The following is a 27,015-nucleotide window of genomic DNA, read 5'->3' on the forward strand; positions in this document are numbered from 1 at the left end:
GGCTTTGACACCACTTGTAACGCCCCGACTGTCACCTCTTAGTGGGCTCCACGTCCACTCTCAGTCTATTGGCTCACCGTCTTTAATGGGTCTCACGTTCTTTCATTAGGCCTATAAGCCCATCCATATATGATGGTTGATTTGCCTTGTCCGAGAGGTCTTAAAGACTTGTTATCGTCCATACAAACCAACACATGATTTTCTGTGTTTTATCCTCACTCGCAAAGTTCCGACAATCACTTCCCTAAATGTCACTCATCTTAAGACTACTCCAGCTCAAGCACGTTTAACTCTAGAGTTTTCTCAGAACTCTTGACCGAAAAGATAAATGCACTTTGGTGACATAAATGATCAAATCAATTCTTTTAAACCTCTCTGTAAGTCTTTGAAATCGGAGTATCACAAGTATAAAGAATATTTATCTATTTTTTTTATGTTGAAAACTCTAGAACGACAGTTAATTAGAAAAGGAAAGAGTATATTGTAATATCGTGAATGTTAATAAACAAGCAAGAACTTATCCTTGAGCCTTGTTTTAAAGTTTTGCTTATTTTAATGAACTTTATTTTTGTTCTCTTAGTTTATTTTTTTTACAGTAATTATAATGTACTGATAGAATTGTAGTACTAAATAAACCGTTAAGTTATAAATCTAATGAAGAAAGAGTTTTCATTTTCTATCGGTATATCTATACTAGTATTTTTACAGCAGTTTTTGCTCAAAAATACTTTTTGGAAAGTTTTTACATTTAATGCATTGATTTTAATATTAGTTACCAAAAATTTCAAAATTAATTATAGGCAAGATTTAAAAAAATAAGAAAATCTTTCTACCTCATTCAAACATAAAAATAGGATTCTCTTTCATTTGTATTTGAATTTATATTTAAATTATCTTGAATTTTTTATAATACATTTAGTTAATAAAAATTGTGATTTTTCCTGCATATGATGTAATACAAATTTTTAAAAACGGACATATATTACTCAATAGATGAATAAAAAAATACGGGTACAATATCCCACATCGCCTAAAAAAATTGGGCAATAGTTCAGAGTCATACTATGAAAGAGACCAAAATTATTTATAATACAAATGAGTAGAAAACTTGATTTATCAGGCATTCAAACTTAAAAAACTTTTATTTGGTTTATTCCGGTTCTTTATTTTAAAGATTTTTAAAAAGTTCAATATTATAAATATTTAAAACTTTCAAAAATTTAAATAGTATAAATATTTATATTTTATAAAAAGTAGAAATGTTATAAATATTTATATTTTTTAGAAAGTTAAACTTTATAAAATGTTAAAAATATTAATAATATTTAAACGTTTATGAAGTTTTCAAATATTATAAATATTTAAACTTTATAAAAAGTTTAAATATTATAAATATTTCAACTTTTAAAAAAATTAGAAAACCTTTAAAATATTAATAATATATTTAAACTTTTACAAAACTTCAAATATAAGAAATACTCAACCGTTTTAAAATTGCAAGTATTATAAATATTTAAACTTTATAAGAAGCGCCAATCTTATAAAATGTAAATGGTTACAACCTTAATAAATAACATATCAACTCAATCTAATATTTATAATACAAAACAATAAATATTAAAAATTAAGATTATATAGTGCGGGTTAAAATATCTCGGGACAGAGTTATATAGCGTGATGGGTTTTATCGATATTTATATAAATTTAAAATATCATTAATTTGGTGTTAAACGGATAAAACATTATTTCGTTATTTTGTTAACACTATCGGTATTCGAGAATAGACATATCTAATTAAATTGATTAATAAATATTATGTAAAAAAAAATGATATTGCAGTATTCTACGGTTTAAATTTTAAACTATAAAATTAACAATTATTATATAATTATAACATATTTAATCAACAAATACAACTTATAATTTAAATGTTTTAGTTATAAATAATTTGTCGCGCGGTATACCGCGGGTCCTAATCTAGTTAGTATAATATTTTTTCTACTTATTCATACTAGAATGTTTGAACCATTAAATATAACATTTTAAATCTTTTGCAGTTGCATACTCGAATTTTATAAATCATAAAAGTAATACGAACATAAAGTATATTCTAAACAAGGAACTCTTCACCGATGGATGCAATTGCCTTCTTGACAATGATTTGATACATTCTTTGTGTTGGATGGACTGCGTCCCAAAACACATATTTGGTAGGCTCTTTGCATACTGGCATATCTTTGCATGTCTCTCCATATTCGTATGTACCTGTTCCACAACAGCCTTTCGAAGCCTCGACAAAACCTATAAATTAAAACCAAAAAGAACATAAATTAGACAGTACGTACGTATATCAAAGTTGTGTTTTAACTTTTAAAGCAACGTGACATAAATTCTCACCAAATTTTGTTGGATTTTTTATGGCTTCTTGGATGGTTGAATAAGCATCAACGTAGATGGTTTTCAAACCGATTTTAGACTGGAGAAGCTCCAGATTCTTGATGATTTTGGAGTTAAAGGAGAAAGCGACTTGGTTCAGTTGATCTACACAAGTTTTTTGGCCTCGTAGATATTTAATTAAGGGCATACATCCCATGGGAGGAACTCCCACCACCACCAGCCTCCTAGCTCCAAGCTTATGCAACATCTGTAAAATTAAATAATCACAAGAAAGCTCAAAAGATGCTATATATGAATCTTCTTTCTTTCGATAATACTAACATGCAATTCGTATCCTTTTTAGTATATGTATATGTGTCTATCATAGCTTATAATATATCTATATTGACTCGATATACCAAATTAACCCAAACTTAATTCAATTAATAAATAAAGTATACTGTAATAGTTTGAAAAATATTTCAAACTATTGAAGGTGGACTAAGTCTGAATCTACGCTTTTCTGGTTTCGCAAACTAATTTCTCCAATGAACATTATACATGTAGTAAAAAATAAAATCTCACACGGGACACTTCTACTGGTATGATGTTTCCCAATAAATGGGACAAATTAAATTGATGACCATGACCATTGTGATTCTGAAATCATTTTTTTGTTAACTAACAAAATTTATTTTGATCCATGAACGTGTTCCAGAGACCCGACATGAAAAAGTCCAAAATTCATATCATTGTAGGGTAGAAATTATTGTATTGAAATTTAATTCTCACAACAACCAGATAGAATTCGTATAATTTTCTTTCTACACTGTTCCTCTATTTTTTTATTTTTCCGTAATTTATGACTTTTTTTATTTATTTCTGATTAACTATGAGGACCTACAACATATACACGTACATACTAAGATATTTGTAGAATTACTCAATTCCACTACAACTACATACGCATTTATTTCAGCAGCTAACATTAATTTCAGACACAGACACGTTCTTACATTAAAAAATCAATAAATCCATGCAATAGTTAACAATGTACTCGGCTTTCTTCACAAAAAGAAAAGAAACATGTATATTGACTATGATAAGATATATCGTATATAGACATCATAACTAATGCATACGTAAAGTAACACGAGTTTAGTGGAGACGTAAACATACCTTGGCGTCGTAAAGCATACGACGGGAGAGAAACTCGACGTATTGTTCAACCGTGTATTGCTTTTCTCGAGTAAAATCGACTAAGTAATTTTGAAGAAAGTCATTTGATCCCATACTCATAAGAAATATCGCATTATTTATCAGTTTTGAGCTCTCTAATGGACCGACCAATTTAGTCAGATGAATCTTGTAATGCAAAAAGTAATTGGCTTGCGTTGTGAAACTCCACACGTTCTGTTCAAACCAACAAAACAGTTAAACTTTAGTTCGGTTTTATTTGTGTAAGAGAATTTCAACTTTTGTTTTATTTAGAAGCCAAGAAAAAGAGACTTAATTATATATAGGCTTACGGATATATTAGCCGTGAGATCGTCATAGCCAGAACCAGCAGAGGCAAAACTTGCACCGCGAGTTAGATCAGCTGGGGTTAAGGTTGGATCAAGAAAAGCCGGTACGGGAGGATGACCCATGGCCTCCGCTGGGGGAAAATAAAACATATATACACTTTAGTATGTTCATAAGTAAAGCTTTAATTTCTAACAATAATATAAATCTTACCGATGAAATCGGGAGCGAGTAATCCATCGCATAGTCTGCCAGTGGGTTTATGGTTGATGAAATTTCCACCATAAGGCGGAAAATTCCCTTTCAAATCGGTCTTAATGAAATTATTGTTTCCTGGATCGACACTAGAATCTCCAAACACAAGTATAGATGTCACATTGTGCTTCGCGGCTAGCTGCCGAAGAAGATGAACGTCCAAAGCCACCACTGAAGGTAACGGCTGTAAAGCTCTCGCCACTAAAATAGTCAAAAACGCAACAATCAACATGTTAATATATAGAGAAGGACGTGAGACTTTTCTAATTTTATTTAGAAAGTTTCTTTTGAGAGAATGTAAATGTCATATATGGTCTGTGTTAAGGATGCTGTTATATATAGAGGGAGTTTTTTTGACAGCTTGGCGTAATGTTGTTGGTTGAGACATAAAAAGTAATGTGGCCAACAGAGAAATTCAATTTGAGATCTTGGTTAATTTTATGTTTTGATATAATCATATCTTGATGATTTTCTTGTCTCTCACGGTCTCACCTATTTTTGGTATCGTATATATATAAAAACTTTATAATATTTACTTATATTTGTTAAAATAATACTCCAACCCCGTAATTCCCTCTTTATATTAGATCCCAAATTTTAACTAATTAATATATATATATATATATAAACGAAGTCATATAATTGAGTTTTGGTTGGGCATGCAGTACAACTACAGGTGTTTTGTCACCGTATATTTGAATCGTACCTGCTCAACTAAATATCATACTAACCTCCCAAGTTTAGAAAGTTATAATCATCATATATATAAGTGATAAGTTGACCACCGTCTTTACAAATAGAATGAAACTAAACCACCGATTTACAAATTTTCCGAAGAAAATGTAAAATTTATAACATATTTAAACATGAAGCCCACAATTATTCCTTGTTAACAATAAGTTTAGTTTTGAGGGTTGTATATATGTATCCACCTTATTATCTATCATTTAAGTAAAGTAGGCATAAATGTCGTGTACATTGCGGTGGAGTAATTAACACAGCCATGTTAATCTGGTAACCATCTCTTTTATATTCACGGTTTAAACGTTCACTAATTAAACAAAACTTATACATCAAGTAGTTATACATCAATATAAGATCATAGCCAATTTTTTATGTATACATTTTCTTTGGATAGAGACCAAGAAGTAATGTGTCAGTCTCTAAGGGCAATAAAAAAAATAACTGTCATGAATTGATTGGTTAAGTAAACAATAAAAAAAAATAATTAAATTAAAATAAAAGTATAATTATTTAATTCTTTTGACACTCGGCAGTATAACCAATGTAATTGCTCTAAGATGTAGCCAGAGGCATCGGTGTCCAACACATTTATGGCCGATTTATTAAATATGTAAATCACAAATCATATCATTTGATAGATATGTAATCATATTGAGAAATTGACTTTTTAAAGCAAATTATGACTTTTTCATTTGCAATAAACATGTAACTGGAGTGCAATTATTTTAATAATATAACGTGCCATTGTAAATAATTTGATAGTTGATACTTATATATATATAGAACATTTTATTTATAGATTGGCAAAAAAAAACTATGAGAAATATCATTCTTTACTGTTTTCTTTTTAAAGTTATGTTCCATAACCATGAACCTAATTTGTCTGTTAAAGGGAAAAATTAATTACCTAATATAATTATATATCAATGTTGATCGTCGTTAAGTTCAATTGTCCTTTATATGTGATTATGTGTTGTGGTTAATTTTATTTCTATAGAAACGAACTATTGTTCATTGTATTCGACAATTAACAATCGATATAAAAAACAATTATAATTGATAAACAATTTCTATATCTCACTTTTATATTATACTATATATTATTGTCTATCTTCTTCCATATTAATTACTTGTAGACATCTAGATAACTGCCTAAACCGCTTAAAATTACATAAATTTTATTTTAATATTTATTTTTGATTTTTAACTACATATAATAAAAATTATTAAGTTTTATATCTGTATTCGTAATTATAAATATTTATATGTTGTTAATAACTTAAATAAATGTATTTTTTTACTTTTGTTTATAATTTATATTTTTTTTATTTTTCTAACATATATTTTTACATATTTTATATATATAATATTTTATGTCGTAAAGCCTAAACCACCTAAAAACCGTTTAGGTTCCGACTAAACGTTCTAAGCGCTAGGTGCTAGGCGCTAGGCGTTGGGTCACCGCCTAGATATCGCCTAACACTTTCTTGAACACTAGATATACTATTATATTGTAGTTATGGAAGTTTTAGTTTTTATAGCCTTTGTTTTTTTTCTCTCTTTTTTCGTAGCTGATATTTCATCAAAACTATATTAGCTACTGCGTAAAAGAGTTTAAACATGAAAACAGATACGTCTCTCGAAACTTTAATGACTGATTCAACAGGCAAGTAAATTAAAGTATATAATGAGAGATTGAGAGTACTGTTAATAGTTAATACCAAAACGTTAAAAGGAAAAAGCATTAACAAAATAAAGGACGTTGACATTGACTTTGTTGGTGACATGAGATGATGAGACTTTCCAAATAGTTTAGGTCACCTAAATTTTGCCAACCTAACAGTTAGAAAATGGTCATGTATCCTTGCCGGATTATTAATTAGGGTACCTACTAAGTATAAGTACTAATTATCTGTCTTTTCTTTTCCAACTATTAATGTGTGTCTATACATATACACACAAGGTCGGGTCAAAATATTTAATGCAGTTTCCGGACATAATTGGATATCATTTCTTATTCTTTCAACTATTCGAAAAAAATATATGAAAGGTTCAAAAGACAGAAAATATATACTTTTGGATAAAATAAAACAATGCCAGAAGATAATTTTCTAAATGAACTATCAAACGATATACATAGTTTTGTGTGTTCTAAGCTTCGTCTAGTCCAGTCGACCAGTCCATTATGTATTAAATAGGGAATTCATGCATGAGTCCATTATTATGATAAATCCCAACCTTTACTAGACAAGTCTATGAAGTATGAACCAAGAATTGGCAAAATTCAAGAATTTGGTTGGAGGAGAATATTAAAACAAAAAAGATAAGAAAATGCAGGTGACATTAATTGCTTTGTAACTTTAAATAGAGATAGTAGAATGATTTGTAAGATTAGGTGGTTGTGTGACCTATATTTATTAAACACATCACCCACTTTTGTATACAGTATCTCTTACTTTCTCACGATCCAATGGCTGGTCTCACTCGTGTTAATTTGTAGTTCTAAATTATTACAGAAGTGGATCGTGAGAAAGCAAGAGATATACAAAAAACCAAATAAAAAATCATTGTAAATCAGTAGAATAAAATATTGTAATTTATTATATATACAACATTAGTATTTATAAATATAAATCAGGACCAAGAATATTTTAATCACTAGCTGAAAAGTATTGTAAAACTTATATAATTAACAATGATAGGAGCATTGTTGTGTTAGCATCAAATTTAAGTTTTAAATGATTTATGCTGTTGACAAGAAATTCAGAAGACTCTGATTTTTTTTTTGGACAAACACATGATTTCATTCATTCAAACTAAATCAAGATACAAAGATAAAGATTCAAAAATCCCAAAGGTTAAAAAGTTACAAAGGAAGGTATTCCCCAATATCATAAACAACAAAGTAAAAAACATCGAGGTAAAACCCATGAGAACTATGAAACAAATGCTCTGAAGCAAATAGGAATATGTGAAACCACGAATACTCGAATTGTCATCCTCGAAGGAATCGATGGATGATAGAATTGTCATGGTCAACAGACACTTAGACGTTGTAGAAGGAGCGAAAGCCACACAAATCGCCCAAACGAGGTACACTGATATTCTATTGATTTATTGAAGTTTAAATAAATGATAAACAATGCTTATATATTGATTTATAGATACTGTCTTTTAAATACAACATGGTAGGTGATATTACAATTCTAGAAAGAGACAAGCTGAGAAATGTTACTGTCTTGAATATTATCATTTAATGGTAGATGTTAATGTTTTAAAATTTATCAGTTAGAGGTGAACACCTTAGTCTATTTTTCGTTTCAGTTCATTTAATTCTGTTTTACTAAATTCTAACTGAACTAAAATCAGAACTAGTTCTAGTTAGTTCAATTCAGTGTTACTTCGCTTTGGAAAATACAAGTCAACTCACAAAACACAAAACAAACAAACCGTAATTTGATAGTAATATAGTATATTTTAGTAACAGGGAGATATAAATTTATTTATTTTTGAAAAGGCCTAAGAATAAAATCAGGGAAAAGAAGTTAAAACAGGTCAATCATGCGAAGAAAGAAACACGCCTTCAAAAAAAAAAAATATGCAAGAGGAAAGAAACAAATTCTTAACCTTTACCAAAAAAGAGTAAAAAAAAAAATTGAAAAAAAAAACAAAAACCAAAATCTTCCACAATAAACTATCAATTGTCTATCATTAATCATCTTTTTTTTTTTTGATTTTTTTTCTTCCTTTTCTACCATCTAATATTATCAACAAATAGTTTGCAACAAATAACATATATATCCTCTATACCATCTCCATATAATTTAATACCAACAGTCGAAGTTGGATAAAAATATCATTTTTATCTAGTTGGATCTTTTTATCTAGTTAGATCTGAGTGCTCTTTTCTAGTTAGTTAAATTTGTGTTTCTCAAAAACTCACAAAAAAAAATCATATTTTCAAAAACAAAAACTAGCGACGAATGTGAAGTGACCTTAGTGCAGTAGCAGGAGGTAAGTCCATTTGTAGAAGGCACCATCATACCAGAGATCGAATCCTGCTTCCTACGAATGTAGGAACTTGGCTAATGGACCGGCCAGTTGTGACCCAATGGTTGACAAAAAAACGATTCTGCTTTCTACGAATATAGCAACTTGGTTAATAGACCGGTCAGTTGTGGCCCAATGGTTGACAAAAAAAAACTAGCCACGAATCATTCTTTTCTCTTCAATCACTAAAGTTCTTCGATCTTAAAAAGGTATTTTACAATGAGAGTAACACCAAAAACCACAAATTTATTCTTCAGCATGCACTTGATATATAGGAAAGCCAAGAAAACCCTCCAAAGCCAAATATAATTAAAAAAATTTCGCTTTTCACAATAGCGTTGACCACCTTATTAGTAGAAACTATTACTTGATGACATTCCCAAAAATCAAACTAAACCCATTTAGAAATGCTATGTATTCTCTTGAAAAGAAACTAATCTTAATATTGGTCTGGTTCCATTTTAAACCAAACCGTTGAAAGGTTGGTGCATAGAATTTAGTTTTATTTGGTTCAAATAGGTTAAAATGCTCGCCTCAAATATCAAATTCAGGGTAATGTTTTTTTTTATATATACATAAATATTATGTATTTTATTTTTAATGAGCTTATGGTCTTGGTTCTATACACAGTTACAAAATAGAGAAAAACACGGGCGACTTAGAATTGGAGATCGGAATAATAATTAGGCTTGAACGTTCGGGTATGTTCGAGTTCAAATCGTATATTTGAGATTTTCATATTTTTGGATTTAGATCGGATATAAGACCATTTCGGGTATTTTAAAATTTTGGATACGGGTTCAGATCGGATTTTTCGAATCGGATCTTCGGAAGTTTACCACCAAAAACAAGTGATTCACTGCCTAGATCTAGTCTCTAGATTGAATCCGGAAGTTTATCACCGGAAACAAGCGATTCACTGCCTAGATCTAGTCTCTAGATTGGATCCGGAAATTTACCACCTAAAACAAGCAATTCACTGCTAGCACCGTCGATCACAAGCGCGGCCACTTTCCGAGGTCGAACTCGTTTATCAAGGGTAATGTTGTGATCTCAGTTTCAAAAACTGTTGTCTAGTAAAGACAATTAAAAACGTTTTCAACAGGCAAAATTTGTTAAAATAGTAAACACTTTTGATGAATCTATTTGTAAAAAAAGTAAAAGGAATGAGATTAGTAACTGATGTGGTTAGGTTAACTGCGCAATTCACTTTCTGCTTTCTATTTCTCTAAATAAATTTTCTTTTATCTTACTAATTATTTGTTGTACACTCCCTAACAAATCTGAGTCTTCTTTCGTTGTAAATAAAGATCTGGATATGTTACCAAAACAAGGTCGCTTTATTCAGATCTGAAGAAACAAGAAGAAGAAACATAGTTCAACTGTTAAAGTCTCTGTTTCAAATATGTCTTCTTCAACAACAACAGATTCTGCAGAGTTGCAAAATCTGATCCAACGGTTTCAAAATTACAACAAACCTCATCTTCTCCCACATTTTCCTGCAAAATCTTCAGCTGTCTTAGTTTGTCTATACCAAGAACAAAGAGAAGACAAAGACGAGCTACGCGTAATCTTAACCAAACGCTCCTCTACTCTCTCTTCTCATCCTGGTAAAATCAAAATCTCTCTCAATTCAGAGTAAAGTTTTTATCTTTATACCAGAAACAGAGGAACTTGTGTAAAAATAAAATAAAAACAGGGGAAGTAGCATTGCCTGGAGGAAAAAGAGACGAAGAAGATTCAGATGATATAGCTACTGCCTTGAGAGAAGCTCGTGAAGAAATCGGTCTAGATCCTTCTCTTGTTACAATCATTTCTGTTCTTGAACCATTTGTTAACAAGGTAAAAAAAATTGCATCGAAACATCTACAGTTTCAAGTTACTAAATTGGTTATCTATCTAATAGTTCTATCGGATATTGCAGAAGGGAATGTCTGTTGTACCAGTTATAGGATTTCTACTCGATAAGAAAGCGTTTAGACCAATACCAAATCCAGCTGAAGTAGAAGAAATCTTCGATGTTCCGTTAGAGATGTTCCTCAAGGTTCGTAAAACTGAAACTTTCCCCTGTTTCTGGTTAACCTCCATCTCCAAACCTTACTCTTTAATAACTCTCTTCTGTTGGGGGGTTTAACACAGGATAAGAACAGGCGAGCGGAGAAACGAGAGTATGAAGGACATAAATATCTTCTTCAGTACTTTGATTACTATTCCGAAGATAAAGAAATAAGCTTTATCATATGGGCACTCACTGCTGGTATTCTCATCAGAGTTGCCTCCATTGTTTATCAGAGATTACCAGAGTTTCAAGAACGTAAGCCAAGATTCTGGAATCAGCCCAATTGATTCTTGAAAAAAAAAAACAAAACTTTTCATGTATAATAAGGGATACAAATTGAATCTTCTTAGTGAGTCGAAGCATATGTTAAATGTGTTTTCAAGAATCTGTCTTTACTTTAGTTGAAAACCTCGTAGAACTTCTCGGTAACGAGGATTCCAGAATCCATAGACTCCAACGGATCTTTTCTGAGTCTGTGTCTTAAGCAGTTCGGTATAACGATACCAACATCTTCAGCTGTAACTTGATCTCTTCCTTTGAGTGCCGCAAGTGCTCTAGCTGCTCTGTTTGTCACTATGTCTCCTCTCAATCCGTCAACGTCTAGCTCAGCGCATACCTTTGAGATCTTCACTTTCAAATCTTGATCGATCTGAACTGCAGAAAGATTGCTTCTTGCAGTAGTTATCTGCTCCTGAAGCTGCAGCTGTTCTGCTAAATAAGATTCTCGAAACTCCTTTGGATTACTATCAAAACGAGCTCGCTCTTCAACAATCTTAACTCTCAGCTCCGCATCTCTAACCGTCCCTACTTGCGCATGCATACCAAAACGGTCAAGAAGCTGTGGTCTAAGCTCTCCTTCTTCTGGATTCCCTGAACCAATTAGGATAAACCGAGCAGGGTGAGAAATCGAAATCCCTTCTCTTTCAACAGTGTTCCAACCAGAAGCAGCAGAATCAAGAAGAACATCAACTAAATGATCATCCAAGAGATTAACTTCGTCTACATATAGAATCCCTCTATTAGCTTTAGCTAGTAGCCCTGGCTCAAACGCCTTGATACCTTCAGTTAAAGCTTTTTCGATATCAATTGTTCCACAAACTCTATCTTCTGTAGCACCTAAAGGAAGATCAACCATGTTGATTTTGGTTTCGATAACAGGCAACTGTTCTCCCTTTTGTACTCTCTCTCTCACTTCTTTCCCCATAAACTCAGGATCTCTAGGGTCTGAGTTATACGGATCACCAGCAACCACAGTGATCTCGGGAAGCAAATCAACCAACGATCTAACGGTAGTTGATTTACCGGTTCCTCTATCTCCCATTATCATCACACCACCTATCTTCGGGTCAATCACGTTTAACAAAAGGCATAGCTTCATCTCATCTTGTCCTACAATAGCAGCAAATGGATAAACCGGCCTTGCACTTTCCTTTGAATCAAACTTCTTTTCCTAAAACCAAAAACATTCCAAGATTCAAGCTTTTTTACTGTTTCTTGATCAATTAAAAAAAAAAAAAAGACTCATACTTGTTCAATAGGGTTGATCTCTGTGGCGACATTCATAACAGAAACATGGTAACGAGATCTGTTCTTCTTCGGCTTTAATTGGATTCTCCCACAAAACTTCCCTGCAAAAGCAAACAACACACACAGTTCTTAACAATTTTCTAATCTTCAATTAAGCTTCACTGGTTTTAAAAAAGTTGGAACTTTCTGTGTAATGAGCAGATAAAAATTTGTACTTTAGGGTTAAAAAAAGGTTCGAACCTGGTCCGGAGAAGACAGGGGAGATTGAAGATGATGAGGAAAGAGAAGAAAGACGACGAGGGCAAGTTAAGATTGGAGAAGGAGATAATGGTCCGAGAAGAGACGCCATTGTTAGTGAGCTCTCTCTCTGATTTCGTCTCTTTTATCTTTGAGAATTCGTTTTTTTGTGTTGGATAAGGAGATAGAGAGAGGGATCTCCCTCACTCTCTCGTTAAACATTATGCAATGTTTGTAAAATATAATATTCACTAAAATTGATTGGTTGATAATGGGCTCATATATAAGGCCCAATTTATCTGATAGGTGTGGAAGATATATAGATTTTATGGGGCCTTTTATATTTTAAAGAGATCAATCAGTTTGGTCTAGTTCGGTTCGAACCATACTGAATTATTTTCAGGTTTTTTGATTCAATTCGGTTTAAAAGACCCCTCTGCGTTTGGTTTGGGTTTGCATAAAAAATTGTTTGGAATTGGAACGATCTTCGCATACTATAATCAGAACAGTCAGTTGGTTGATTTGCTTCATGTATCGTTGGTTGACAGTGGCGGACCCAGGAAATTTTTTTAGGGGGGGTCAATAATTTTTTTTAAACAGTTGGAATGGAAAAAAACAACTTTTTAGTGTGGTATTGAGGAATTGAACTCTGGTTTGGGGTGTCACACTTAAAGGGGAAAACCAACTTGGCTACAGAAACTTCAATTGTTTACATGCAAAAATACCTATTTCAATAATTTAACCAAGTCAGTTGACCCACCCATTTTCTATGTAGGTCCGCCATTGTTGGTTGATTTGCTTCATGTATCGTTCTGTTGATGTGGATGCTCTTAGTTTTTATCTTTTACTCATGAAACTCTTATAAATTTAGAAATTTTATATTATTAATTTTGTTGTTTTGAGACTTCCGTTGTTATACATTTTATAATGTTTATATAAAGAAAATTGTAAGATTATTCTCATCTATGTACATTGTTACCAAAATGATGACCGAAATATATATTGAACAAGAAGATGCTGTCGAAAAAAAAAATGCTGTGGACAGCTTCCGAAAATCCAATTTTTAATTCCTCTGATCCATTCAATGGTTCGATTTGTGTAAATAAAAATAAAGAAAGAAATTAGCTGTCGTTTAAGAATTTTAAGCGCTATAAATAGTTAATATTTTTTTTTGTTAAATATCGACTTTTTTTTTTAACTCTAGATTCTCATCTGAGCAGCTACTTTTTTAGATAATGAGTTAGGAATAGGGTGGACATTTAAACCGAACCAAACCAAACCAAACCAACCGAACTCAAACCGACTCAAACCAAACCCAATTCTACTCTCTAACCATTCAGCTAGGTTTCTTTTCAACCCAAATGGTTCGGTTCGGTTTGGTTTAAAATTGAACCAAACCAATAACCCAATATGTTTTTTTAATTAATAAATAATATTATTAAAATTATAGATATGTGATCTTACCTATGACCAATTGCATTTGGTTTCTATTTTATTTTATTTTAAATTTTTTAATAAATTTAACTAAATATAAATATAGATTTAATTATGTTTACTTTAATATTAGTTTAATTTCAATTTTCTAGTTTTCTAATTTAATTGATTAATTAAATATTATAAAACCATAATCAATTTTATTTTGTTACATTTATTGATTTTTTAACTGAATTAAAACCGAACCAACCTACAACCAAACCAAACCGAACCGAACCAAACATAAACTGATCCGAACATAAACTAAACCAAACTAACTTTGGTTGAGTTTGGTTAGAGTTTTACCAAAACCGAATAAATCAAACCAAACTGAACCCGAACTTAAACCGAAATGCCCACCCATACATTTGAGCATTGGTATAAAAATTGTTCAATAATGTTTACTAAAGCATTTCTTACTATAAATCGTTTTCTTATCCAATTCTTTCAACCCTATCCAGTTTATTACATATGTGGGATTTCAAAAATGCACCTTTACCAAAGGATTTTAACGATATCACTAACCTTTCCGACAACATAAGAAAAAGTTTTGGAAGATCTGGGATTTAATGGCCCAATTAGTATCACAACTGTTAATGTTGTAGGGGGACAGTATATGTTTGTTGTTAGGATGGTTGATGAGACGATCGCACCCGTATTCTCAATCCTCGCACAGGATCCATAGGAAACGATTTTACCGGAATCTCATAATTTCGACGAGACAATCAGCGTAAAAATCGCTCATTACAAAAACTCCCACATCTAGTTATTGAGTCGCACAACCAACCACCCTTCGCGACCAAGTAACAAGAGAGGTGGGCTGGAATGTTTGATTCTATCCAGCCTCGGAAACCACTTCCCCACGAATACTCTAATTCACTACCAACTCCTCCAGTGTCGATCGGTACCTCAACCTTACCACAAAACCGTCTATGCCAGACCACAATAAAAATACTTGATTAAATCACAAACTCATAGTTGGATATGAAGCTTATAGCACCATGAAACTCCCCACCAACTTTTAGCCAAATTAGACTCCGATTTATCCTTCAAACATTGCTCTGAAGTAGCCATCCCATACCATTTATCGATGTCTATCTATAGGTGTTGCTCTGAAGTAGCCATCCCATACCATCCCATACCATTCCATACCACCAACCCAATAATCACGAACAGAGCCTCCCTTCAAACTCCTTTTCGCTACAAAACCCTAATCCTTAACAACTATCGATTCATTAATCGATTAAATATCAAACAACACGACTTACCTCGATAATAACCATGAGAGAGCCTCCTTGTCTCTCCCAATCTACCATCCAAGATCCCATCCTTCCGCTCACACATGAAGAAGATGGGTCTCCATTCTCCTCCTCTTATGCCCCAAACACAATGTTTCTTCCTGCAACATCCTTGATGCACGACGAAGGAGAAGCTTCCCTCAAGCCCATTGCTCGATCTCCTCTTCTCCTTAACACAAAGACCTCCTTCCCTTTTTGTCCATCCCCAATCCGCATCCCTTCTCTCTTTCTCCCCAAAGAGACCAAAGCACACCTCTTCTCGCTTCTATCTTCCTTAGAACGACAAGACGGCCAACCCCCTAACAAGGACTTCGAGATATTCCTTATATACTCCTAGAGGTTTCCCCTAACAAGATTCCTTCGAGATATCCCTTAAACCAGCGATTTAAAACATAAATTGCCACACCAAAGTTGTTGGTCTCGGCCGACACCCTTTAGTGTCGCTCAACACCTACCCCGAACAACACTTCTGGTTTGCAGGCGTTACAATTCTCTCCCTCTAACAATAGATTCGTCTTCAAATCTGAAAACACATATATCCACAAGACGCATCCTACCACCGGTTCGTGGCACTACCCGACCCCACTGGTCAACTCAACTCTGGCCCTCCCGACCAGCACAATCTTGACACTCTCGGTCAAGACAAATAAAAAATCAATGATTGAACCCCCATCAATCTCCGAGATCCGCATCCGGTTATCATGCTTATCCCCACGTCTGTGACACTTTTGCCTCCAACTCATCTACTCTTAGGTTGTAACCTTCGAGTTATACTGATCTCACTCTCAGACCTCACATCTTTGAGTCGTCATACCGATCTCACTATTAGAACCTCCGTCTTTGAGTCATACCATCTCACTCTTGGGTTGTCACCCTCGAGATCTCGGTACATGTAACACCAATGAACCAATTAGTGTGTTTTGGAGGTGGGTGTCGATCGACACCAGGAGGAGTGTCGATCGACACCAGCAAATTCCGGTTCAACAAGGTTTAATCCAATGGTCGATTCCTATGGTTGTTGGATGAGTTTTGGATGGATTAGAGATGGATGGACGCGGACATTCGACGTTCAGCTTCAAGTAGATCGTGTCTGCAGAGTCGGTGTCGATCGATAAGAGGAGGGTGTCGATCGACACCAAGGATGTGTGTCGATCAACACTGAGAGGCAGTGTCAGTCGACACCAAGCTGTGTAGGTCAACACCAACTTGTCCGACACTTGTTTCTCTGGTTTGTTGTGTTTGTTTGTGTTTGCTTAACGTTGGAATCTCAGTTGCTTGTGTGTATAGTCCAGTAGATTGGAGGATTACCTCAGTGAGTGTTTATGACAATACTCATGCATCTCAATTTGTGTTTGTGGTGCAGGTAAAGGCAAAGTGTAATCATGGAATCAAGGCGATGAGGAGGAGGATGTTCTAGAGACCTGATTGATTGTGGTCTAGCTATTGTTTGGTTGCTAGAATGGAGTCGATAAAACATTGTAAGATGTTGGAATTGATAATTGACTTTATTGGTTTATTGGATTATTCATTGTTGTAGACTTTAATGGTTTAATGGTATTGTTTGGTTATCTGTTGTTGTTGATTGATGCTAGGTTGTTACTGGGTATGATACCACTAGAGATTATATTAATATATATACAAAAAAGTAAGGGTTGTTTCACTACCCGGAGAATCCCCATCTCCTCTTCCACTCTCAGTACCGAAGCCCCTCGAGCTATTAGTATCTAGGTAACCTCCCGTCCCCTCAGGAGAACTCCCATCTCCTCTGCCACCCTCAGGACCGCAGTCCCTCGAGCTATCGGTATCTAAGAAATCTCGTCCCCTCTGAAGAACCCCCATCTCCTCATAAGTTTTTCAGGACCTCTGTCCATATAGCAACCATGTCATAACGTCTATAAGCATTTCCTCAACCAAAACCACCTCTGTGATCCTCTTAAGATATCATTATACATTATACATAGTCTAAAAAGAACGATAATTAGAAAATTTTAAATATAATTTGGTTTATTTTTTCATTTTTATATAAAAAATGAGTTGAGGATATATATAGACCAATAAATATATATATATATATATATAATGAATTGTCAATACCAAAACAAAAAAAATTGTCATGTAGACCAATAAAGAGATAATGAAACTGTACTTTTACGGATGTGATGTCTTAGTGAAGAGTATTGAATTTTGTTAATGTTTTAAAGTATCCAATCATGCTCTTTATGGATATTCTCTATAGAGTCATCAAATCTCGCCTTATATATCCTTCTTAAATAGATTCCATCTTGTATTGCTCTCCATTCCCATAATCTAGACTTTTTAAATGCTCTAAAGCTCTGATTGTGTTTAAATTCAGGTCCTTGTTTTAAAATACACATAAAATGCATCGTACCGAATAAATTATGAAAGAAATAGTCTGTAAAATGCCCTCCATTTAGTATTATTATTGGACCTAGTACGTCATTTTTAGAATAACATCTCATCCAAAAGGATTTCTTATTTTTGAGTTCGTTCACGATCCTAATTCCAGCGCTAGATACATGGCCAAACATACAAAGACTAAAAACAAGTAGGAAGATCGTGAGAATTTTCATTTTTTTTGTTGTTGTTGTTTAGACTTGATTTTTCTTTCGTGTATTAATAATCAACATATATGTCGCTATTTTTGCATTTACAGTTTTTGTTTTGTTTTTCAGTTAAGATAGATTTACTAACTTTAATTAAGATTTCAAATCATGGGAGACTATCAATTTGTTTTTCAGTTTGAAATTTTGTGTACCAGCCTAGCAAAGTTTATTTCATCTATGGTAATGAGAGTTTGAACTTTTGTGTATCAGCCTAGCAGAAATTATTTCAATATTTAACGGTTCATTTTACTAGTAATTTTATTGAGAGTTTAAAATGGACCGGCCAGTACTTTAAAAGGTTTTCACTAAAATTTATTCTTTAAAGTGTTTGTTTATTAATTTAAAAATCACTTAACTAATTTATAATTAGTCTTGTTATTAATTCTTGAAGGTTTTTTTTCATTAAAAACTCAAAACTGATTTAGGCTTACCGGAAAAAGGTTTTTGGTCTATATAGTTACACTTCTTTTTTTGTCAAACCTCTATGTAATATTTACTTGGGTACCATTTTGGTCGGACAAAACTTGAATTTGGTTTATATTCGTTTATATGTTGTCATTAACATGTTTGTAAAAATATAAACTAGAGCATACACACCCAAAATAAAATAAAAAACTAAACTAAACGAAGTAAAATGTGAATATTATTTGATAAGAGTGGATTATAACATCATTCGAAGGTCATAATTATTCCAAACTAATATCGTTAAGACGATTATTATTCCAAACTACATGATGATAATATAAAGCATCAAAACTCATGAAAGGCTTTGAGAGGATCTTTTGGGTCAACATCTTCTATAAGGGGAAGATCGACGGCTAATTCCTCAGCTCCAATGCTTTCTTCATTAAGCTTATTTGCTACTTCTTCAAACAATACTTTGTTACCGACCCGACTCAAATGTAACCCATCCCTAAAATTCGAGAAAACACAAATTTGGTTAATCGAGGATCAAATAATCGGTTTTGAAAATGCACCGTATACTAGGTATATATGTAAGAGTTAGTGTATGACCATAGACACTCTGTTTGCCAATTTGGAATTTGCTGCATTTTGGACCAAAGATCAATGACCAAAATTTGACATTCCTTAGCAACTTCTACACATGCTTTTGCGTATAGTCCGGCCACTTCATTCGTTCTTTCTGGCAACCCCGTTGTGTTTTCAATATAAGGATATCTAAAGATAAATGTCTTAAATTAGTTCAAGACGTACAAGAAAATAGTGAATGACAAAAAAATTAAGAGGACTCGAACCTCAGGCGGGCCTCTTCATGGATTGGAGGAGGAGTTATGAGAATAATGGCCGTTTGTGGCCAACGGTTCTGAGAATCACCGTAGCAAAAATTTCTCATTTAGTATGCGAATCCATTATTTATGTAAAAGTAAGAATGTATAAAATCTTTTCACTTAGTGGTTCGACAAAGTATATACATTTGGTGCTTTTAAAGTTTACTTTCCCAAAAGGAGATATATATGATCAAAGCTTTGGCCTTTTAGTCAAAAAGGCAACATTTTTAAATTAGTCAATAGATTAATGCTTTTAGTTTTAACCACAATACCATTTGAAGAAAAAAAAACAAAAAAGAAAGCTAATTCTTTAGTTTTAATGTAATTTTCACACCCAATTAGTTTTTTTTTCTTTCAATTTTAATCATTTTGTAGTCCAATTGATTTTATTTTTCACGTACTTCCGCGAAGCGTTTATATTCTAAGTGTCTCAGGACCAAAACTTTTAAACTTATTTGACAACAAATTCTTTGATGCATAAACTCAGCAATTATGGCTTAATTACTCTACCAAAGTTTCTCGCAAATTAGAAAAACAAATACGACGGTGCAATCGTAAATAAACTATTTCACATGTAATTAATTTATTTGAATAAATAGCATAACATATATAGAGTTTTGATTTATTTGAATAAATAGCATAACATATCAAAGAAGATAACACGTATTTGTTATGATTTTTTCCTATGGTAACTCATAAATAAATTGTGTTATTTATGTGTTAGTTAAATAAATAGCGTGATACAAAGTAAAAACACATGCTATCGAACCATATATATAGCATAAATATTGTTAAAACATGCACATAATTAATCTTATGTAAAATAACATATCATTTGCCATTCACTTTTGCAAATAAATACATCGAACATGAATCACCTAGTTCATATTCTCAAGGACGTAGTTCATACAAACATTCCCATATTGATGATTATTTTGTCCATATTGATGATTATATTTATATATATGCATGTGCAGCACTAATTATCTAAATTATATTCTCGACTCGAATATCCATTTCCGTTTCTATATTTCCGTTTCCATACAACTTAGTTCTAGAGTATACAAAATATTTTCTTATTGATGACGAGAATATATGCATGTGCAACATTAATTACCTAGTTCATATTTCTCGGGTATACAAAACATTTTCATATTGATCATTATATATGCATGTGCAACATAAATTACCTAGTTCAATTGAAGCGATAAGTTCGTGACGTCAGCTGGCGAAAAAAAAAAAGCAATTTTCTTTGTTATGTTTTAGCTCGTTAAGCTTCACCTTTCAGATGATTGAGATTGTGTGTCTTTTTCCTCCACCGGCTCCGCCAGATCCATCTTCACCGATTTCATCTTCACTTTTCTCTGGTTCCTTTTCACCGGATCAATTTCTTCATCATATCGATGTGGTGATATCAGATTTGCCTTCTTCTTCCCCTTTTCCTCAGGCAAGTTATACTATTCCCTCTGAGAAAGGAGTTCTTGGAGCGTCCCCTTCTTCTTTGATCAGAGAAAACTCGTCTCTTCCTCCCTCTTCCCTCCAAGCTTCTTTGCGTGGTGTTTCTGATTCAGGTTTCAATTGGGCTAAAAATCTTACCTCTTCGGGTAAGATTCCTGTTTTCTCGGTTCCGATTTCTATGTCTTCTGAAGGTCATCTTCAGGTTAAGATTTCAAATCTTGTGTTTGAAAGAGGTGCAAAGCTTTCATGAAAATTTCATTGTCGGCATCTTCTATGGCAAGACTCCATCTTATGGGAAGATTTGGGGAGTTTTAAATTTTCTGTGGGATAAAGATAAAAGAGTTACAGTTCATAAACTGACCTCAAATGCTTTTCTATTCAATATCCCCTCTCCATCGTTAAAGAATCGGGTACTGCAACAAGAATTATGGCATGTGGGTGATTCTCCGTTCTTTGTCACGACTTGGAAATCAGAATTCAGTTTAATCCTCCTTCATTAGAGAAAGCGCCAGTTTGGGCATCTATTAAGGATATCCCTTTTGATCTAATCACTCCAGAAGGTTTAAGTATAATTTGTAGGCCATTGGGGCGAGCAGTGGATCATAAGCCGTTCACTAGTATCAACTCTGCAAAGGTAAAAGTAATTGTTGATCTTATGAAACCTCTTCCAGCTGTGTTAGAGATAGAGCGAGATGATGGTCAGGTCTTGCTTCTTAACGTCTCTTACCCATGGTTGCCTCCTCTTTGTCCTCTTTGCAATGAAATTAGACATAAAGCTTTACTTTGTCCTACTGCTATTAGTTCGCAGATGAATTCTTCTATGGCAGGAAAAGAGAAGCAAACTTCTAAAGGACCTGCAAATAATTCTTCTTCGTCAACTCATGTGGAAAAGCATCAGGTTTGGAAACCCATTTCTGAAGGTTATGTTAAAGAAGTTTTGGCTCTTATTCCAGTTTCTTTGGTTCATGGAAAAGAGGTTTTACCTACTTCCTCTCAGGAAACCGAAATTCCCTTAGGTTTCTCCTCAATCTGGCTTATCTTTTCCTACAAGTGGTCAAAACCAGTATATTCCCCCAGCTCATGAATGTTCATCTGTTGATTTGGATGTAGCTTCGACCAGTTCTGCTCAGTCGTTGGAATTAACCACTCATAATGTCCTCCCCTCGCCTTTACTCTTAGTGGTTCAATCTTCTACTTCTATCTCAAACCCTTTTGAAGTATTATCAGTAGAGGAAAATGCTATGGTTGTGGGTGAGACATCTTCTTCTCTAGTTCTCTATAGTTCTTCTTCCTCTTCAGCCCCCTCGAAAGATAAGAAATCTAAAAGAAAGAGGTATGACCAAATATCACCTGCTCAAGGTGGCGTTCTCTCCCTGCAAAGAGGGAAACGTCACACTCAATAATCTGTTTTTATATTAGACAACTTTTTTTGGAATGTGCGAGGTCTTAATGATTTGTCAAAGCATCGACCTCTTTGTAATTGGCTTAGTACTCATCCAGTCACTTTTGGAGCTTTTTTGGAGACACATGTTAAAGAAGCTAGTAAGGAGTCTATAATGTCAGTTTTTGGTCCAGAGTGGACCCTTCTATCTAATTACCAGTTCTCGAAGTTATGAAAGATTTGGATCATATACAAAGCTCCGATTAAAGCAAGCGTTCTTTTTGTCGACCTTCAATCAATTACTTGTGAGATTTCTTTGGAGGATGGCTCAGTTCTAATTTATACAGCGGTTTATGCATCTTCTGAGGAAGAGGAAAGGAAAAAGCTTTGGAGTTCACTTCATGATAGATACACTTCTCTTTGTTTGGGGAACAAGCCGTGGATGATCAATGGGGATTTCAATGAGATTCTTAATCCAGAAGAGACCTCAAATATTAACATTGTCAGCTCTACAAGAGGTATGCGTTTGTTTGGAGACTGTTTAGCTAATTTAGGTCTCTTTGATCTTCCCTTTAGTGGACCTAAATTTACTTAGACGAATAAAAGATCAGGAGATCCGATTGGGAAAAAACTAGATAGATGCTTGGTGAATGGTTGTTGGCTGCTCATGTTCCCATCTAGTTTTTTGTAATTTTCAAGCTCCTGAGTTCTCTGATCATACACCTGGTTATATCAAGATTGTCACGCCTCCTCCGTCATATGGTACTAGGCCATTTAAATTTTTTACGCTTTTAACAAAGCATCCAAGTTTTCTGGATTCTGTCATGGAAGCTTGGACACATGTTGGCATTTCAGTCCTTACTCTTAAAGATTTCTGTTTCAAGCTAAAACAGTTGAAAAGGCCTATTAAGGATTTGATGAAGAACAGTTTCAGTGACATAGAAAAGAGAGTTGTTGAGGCTCACTCCAAGCTTAAGGATCTTCAGCTGTTAACTTTGAATGTCCCATCTCAGACAAATATTCAAAATGAAAAATCAGCTTTGGAGGGGTGGTTGCATCTTAGTCGAGATTTTTGTCTAAAAAAACTCTCCTCAGCAAGACTAAGATGGTTGGGAGAAGGTGACTTTAATACTTCCTTTTTTCATAAGGTTACTACAGCTAGGAATGCAGGAAATGCCATAAAGTTTCTGTTGAAACCAGATGGATCTTCCACTTCATCTCTCCAAGAAACTCATGTTCTAGCTGTAGACTACTTTGCTGGGATTCTATGAACAGTTAGAGGTTTGTTTTGTCCTGAATTACCTGAGCTCCTTTCTTTTTTAATCTATACAACTTGTACGGATGAGCAGCAATCTTCTTTATCCTCTCCTTTCTCTGCTGAAGCAATAAGAGCTTGTCTTTTCAAATTGCCTCTCAACAAAGCACCAAGGCCAGATGGATTTCCTGTAGAGTTCTTCAAGGCTACATGGTCTATTATTGGACAGGAATTAACATTGAGTGTGCTTCGGTTCTTTCAGGATTGTTTTATCCCAACTGCTTTAAATTCTACTTCTCTAATACTAATACCAAAGTGGCCAGGAGCTGTTGAATTGAAGGACTTCTGACCCATTGCCTGTCTTAATACGGTTTATAAGCTCATTTCTCGTCTCTTGTTAGACAGATTAAAGAGTCTGCTTCCTGACCTTATACTTCCAAACCAAACTGCATTTGTTAAAGACATACTTTTATTAGAGAACTTGCTTCTTGCTTCAGAAGTTATACAAGGTTATCATCGTAATACAAGAAGAGAAAGAATTACTCTCAAAGTTGACATCTCAAAAGCTTTTGATTCAGTCAGATGGGACTTTCTTCTCGATTCTCTTCAGGCTTATAAAGTTCCTCTTGTTTTCATTACCTGGATAAAAGCGTGTGTTTGTTCCCCGTATTTCATTATTAGTATAAATGGGATTTCTTCAGGTTTCTTTAAAGGAAGGACGGGTTTGCGCCAAGGAGGTCTTTTATCGCCAATTCTGTTTGTTCTGGTAATGAATGTGTTATCCTTAATGTTGAATAAAGTTGCAGTAGAAGGATCTTTCAATTACCACCCTGGGTGTGAGGAGCTTCAGCTTACTCATTTTTGTTTTGCTGATGATTTACTAATCTTTTTAGAGGGTTCCGAGAAATCTTTGAGAGGAGTTATGTCTGTTCTCGCAAAATTTGAGAAAATCTCTGGTTTGAAAATGAACATTGAGAAGACCTCCTTGTTTTATTCTGGTGTAAGTGAGGATACCTTGAACCGGCTAAAGCATGTTTTCAATCTTACTCCATCCTCTCTTCCGGTCCGATACTTGGGTCTTCCTCTTTGTTCCAAAAAGTTTTCAGTTAAAGATTGTGATCCTTTACTATCTCAAACTCGTAAGAAGCTGAATGCTTGGACTCATAGGTTTCTGAGTTTAGCGGGTAGATTAACTCTCTTATCTACAGTTATCTCCGGAATTATCGGTTTTTGGACAAGTGCTTTCTTCCTCCCTAAGCAGCTTATTAGAAAGATTAATAGTCTCTGCAGCTCCTTCCTTTGGCATGGAAAGGTAGACTCTCCCTCAGGTGCAAAAGTGTCTTGGTTTAACATTTGTTTTCCTAAATTCGAAGGTGGACTTGGTTTAAGGCACATTAGTAGTTGGAACGAAACTTGTGTGTTGAAACTTTTTTGGATGTTATTTTTTAGAGCTGGTTCTTTTTGGGTGGCCTGGATAAAAAATAAGTATCTTTCTAAATTTCCTTTGTGGGCGCTCAATGAAAAGAATGTTTCTTACTCTTGGAATTTCAGAAGATTACTTAAGCTGCGTTTCAAAGCTCTTAAAATTTTTAGCATCCATATTGGAAATGGTGATTCTACATTCTTCTGGTGGGATCCATGGACTCCTTTTGGATCTCTTTACCATTTCTTTGGTTCAGATGGCCCTAGTCACTTAGGGATCCCTTTGTTTTCAACTGTGGCTGAATTGAGCAATGAGAATGGTTGGTCTTTTCCTAATGCTAGATCAGAGAGACAAGTTCTTCTCCACTCTTTTATCTCTACCATTACTTTGTCATCAGCAAATGATATTCCGGTTTGGGCAATCGACGGTATGGTACAATCTTTCTCTTCTAAAGCTATGTGGAATGCTGTTAGGTTTTCGAATCAAGTAAACTCTTGGGCTCCTCTTGTATGGCACAAAGCTGTTATCCCAAAGCATGCTATAAATTCATGGCTATTTATACTTAATCGCAACCCTACTCTTGATCGTTTGTCTACTTAGGGAGTGGATATTGAGTTAGACTGTCTTCTTTGCGGTTTCGCTCATGAATCTCGAAATCATCTGTTTTTTTAATGTGCCTATTCTGCTGAAGTATGGAGATTGATTACACAAAGATTTAAGCTATCATCACCTCCATTTCTTTGGGATCAGATTCTTCTTTGGATGCCATCAATTTCAACATCAAAACATACAAAACTTGCTCTCTTTCAAGGTTGGCAGGGTACACTCTATGAACTGTGGAGAGAAAGAAATCGACGATTCTATGAAGATCTTTCGGTCTCTCCAGTTTCAGTAGCAACAAACATCATCTCCACCATGAATAACAAATGTAGTTCTTTAATGCAATTGAGTTTGAAGCGAGGGGCTTCCCTTCTTCAATGTTGGATCAGTTAAATTTCATATCAAACATTAGGCTCTGGTTGCTTCTTCCTCTTTTCAGTCTTTGTTTAGTTTAAAACTTTCATCGTTCTAGCTCTTGTTAGTCTTATTCTTATTTTTTTGTTTATAATATAATTTTATCCTGTAAATTTAATATTTTATTTATATAAGAAAACTCTTTAACAAAGAAAAAAATAATAATAAATTACCTAGTTCATATTCTCGAGTGTACAAAACATTTTCATATTGATATTATATACGCATGTCCAAGAATTAAATGAGATAATATATAGATATAAAATGATCACCTTGAGAAACGAAACAATAGAGCGAAGATTCTGCTTGTACTCGTGAAGTGGCACATGCTGAAACCCCGAGCATCTCTCCGGCAGACACGCGTCGTTCGCTCCAAAGAATACAGTCACCGCCGCCGGAGATTCTCCGCCATCTTCTTTAGCCGCCGGAAAAACTCTCTCGACTACTTTCAACGCCCACCTCGTGTTATATCCACTGTATCCTCGGAGCACTATATCAGCCTAATAAATTTTATATCTCAAAAGTGTTAGTTATTATTTTTTTAAAAAGGGTTAAATACTAGTAAGAACAAAAAGGTGATATACTACTATTAAACATAAGAAAACTTCACTATGTCTACTAAAAATTAAAAATAATCATGATTAGTAAGAAAAACTTATATAGAGAAACGAAGAGTTATCAGTCAAAACCTATGTATAAGATTAATTACAAAGATGTAAATATGTGTGTATATATCTATACCTTGCGGCGGAGAAGATCGGCGAGAGAAGCGCCCCAGCCACCGTCACTAAAGGATTCTTCAGTGATTGAATCACCAAAGAGAAAAATCTTCTGTCTTATCATCTTCCTCTACCTTTTTTTCTTGTTATAATTTGTAAGGTCCTCTCTCTCTTTCTCTTTCTTGAGAAAAATGTGTTAAGAAGGAGTTGTAGTGGTTTTGCTGAAATGATCAAGGAAAGGCTTATCATTGGAGATACAAAAATAAAATAAATTAAAATAAAAGTAGATGCACTAATGATGTTAATTTT

General features: G+C 33.9%; 5 protein-coding genes across 5 annotated transcripts; 1 reads left to right on the plus strand and 4 right to left on the minus strand.

Moving 5' to 3' along the window:
- Nucleotides 1–2,017: 2,017 nt before the first annotated feature.
- On the minus strand, nucleotides 2,018–4,637 carry LOC104724796 (GDSL esterase/lipase At5g45950). The gene is made up of 5 exons (XM_010443347.3): nucleotides 4,114–4,637; nucleotides 3,906–4,033; nucleotides 3,556–3,789; nucleotides 2,398–2,644; nucleotides 2,018–2,301 (listed from the first exon to the last, which is right to left on the minus strand). Exons 1-5 carry the CDS (start codon nucleotides 4,385–4,387, stop codon nucleotides 2,111–2,113), a joined length of 1,074 nt encoding a protein of 357 aa, XP_010441649.1. The 5' UTR covers nucleotides 4,388–4,637; the 3' UTR covers nucleotides 2,018–2,110.
- A 4,883-nt stretch (nucleotides 4,638–9,520) lies between these two features.
- NUDT11 (nudix hydrolase homolog 11) lies at nucleotides 9,521–11,393 on the plus strand. The gene is made up of 6 exons (XM_010443350.3): nucleotides 9,521–9,650; nucleotides 9,754–9,988; nucleotides 10,260–10,559; nucleotides 10,649–10,791; nucleotides 10,874–10,993; nucleotides 11,089–11,393. The coding sequence occupies exons 3-6, from the start codon at nucleotides 10,355–10,357 to the stop codon at nucleotides 11,293–11,295; spliced, it is 675 nt and encodes a 224-aa protein (XP_010441652.1). The 5' UTR covers nucleotides 9,521–9,650; nucleotides 9,754–9,988; nucleotides 10,260–10,354; the 3' UTR covers nucleotides 11,296–11,393.
- Nucleotides 11,275–13,025, minus strand: LOC104724797 (magnesium-chelatase subunit ChlI-2, chloroplastic). The gene is made up of 3 exons (XM_010443348.3): nucleotides 12,776–13,025; nucleotides 12,536–12,636; nucleotides 11,275–12,458 (listed from the first exon to the last, which is right to left on the minus strand). The coding sequence occupies exons 1-3, from the start codon at nucleotides 12,882–12,884 to the stop codon at nucleotides 11,406–11,408; spliced, it is 1,263 nt and encodes a 420-aa protein (XP_010441650.2). The 5' UTR covers nucleotides 12,885–13,025; the 3' UTR covers nucleotides 11,275–11,405.
- A 4,713-nt stretch (nucleotides 13,026–17,738) lies between these two features.
- LOC104728538 (S-protein homolog 32) lies at nucleotides 17,739–18,134 on the minus strand. Its single transcript, XM_010447499.2, has one exon. It carries the CDS (start codon nucleotides 18,132–18,134, stop codon nucleotides 17,739–17,741), a length of 396 nt encoding a protein of 131 aa, XP_010445801.2.
- A 654-nt stretch (nucleotides 18,135–18,788) lies between these two features.
- Nucleotides 18,789–27,015, minus strand: LOC104724802 (GDSL esterase/lipase At5g45920). Its single transcript, XM_010443352.3, has 5 exons — nucleotides 26,729–27,015; nucleotides 26,260–26,487; nucleotides 19,424–19,491; nucleotides 19,182–19,346; nucleotides 18,789–19,080 (listed from the first exon to the last, which is right to left on the minus strand). The coding sequence occupies exons 1-5, from the start codon at nucleotides 26,828–26,830 to the stop codon at nucleotides 18,918–18,920; spliced, it is 726 nt and encodes a 241-aa protein (XP_010441654.2). The 5' UTR covers nucleotides 26,831–27,015; the 3' UTR covers nucleotides 18,789–18,917.

This window comes from Camelina sativa, chromosome 11 (assembly GCF_030686135.1).
Source record: "Camelina sativa cultivar CO46 ecotype springtype chromosome 11, ASM3068613v1".
NCBI classification, from domain to species: domain Eukaryota; kingdom Viridiplantae; phylum Streptophyta; class Magnoliopsida; order Brassicales; family Brassicaceae; genus Camelina; species Camelina sativa.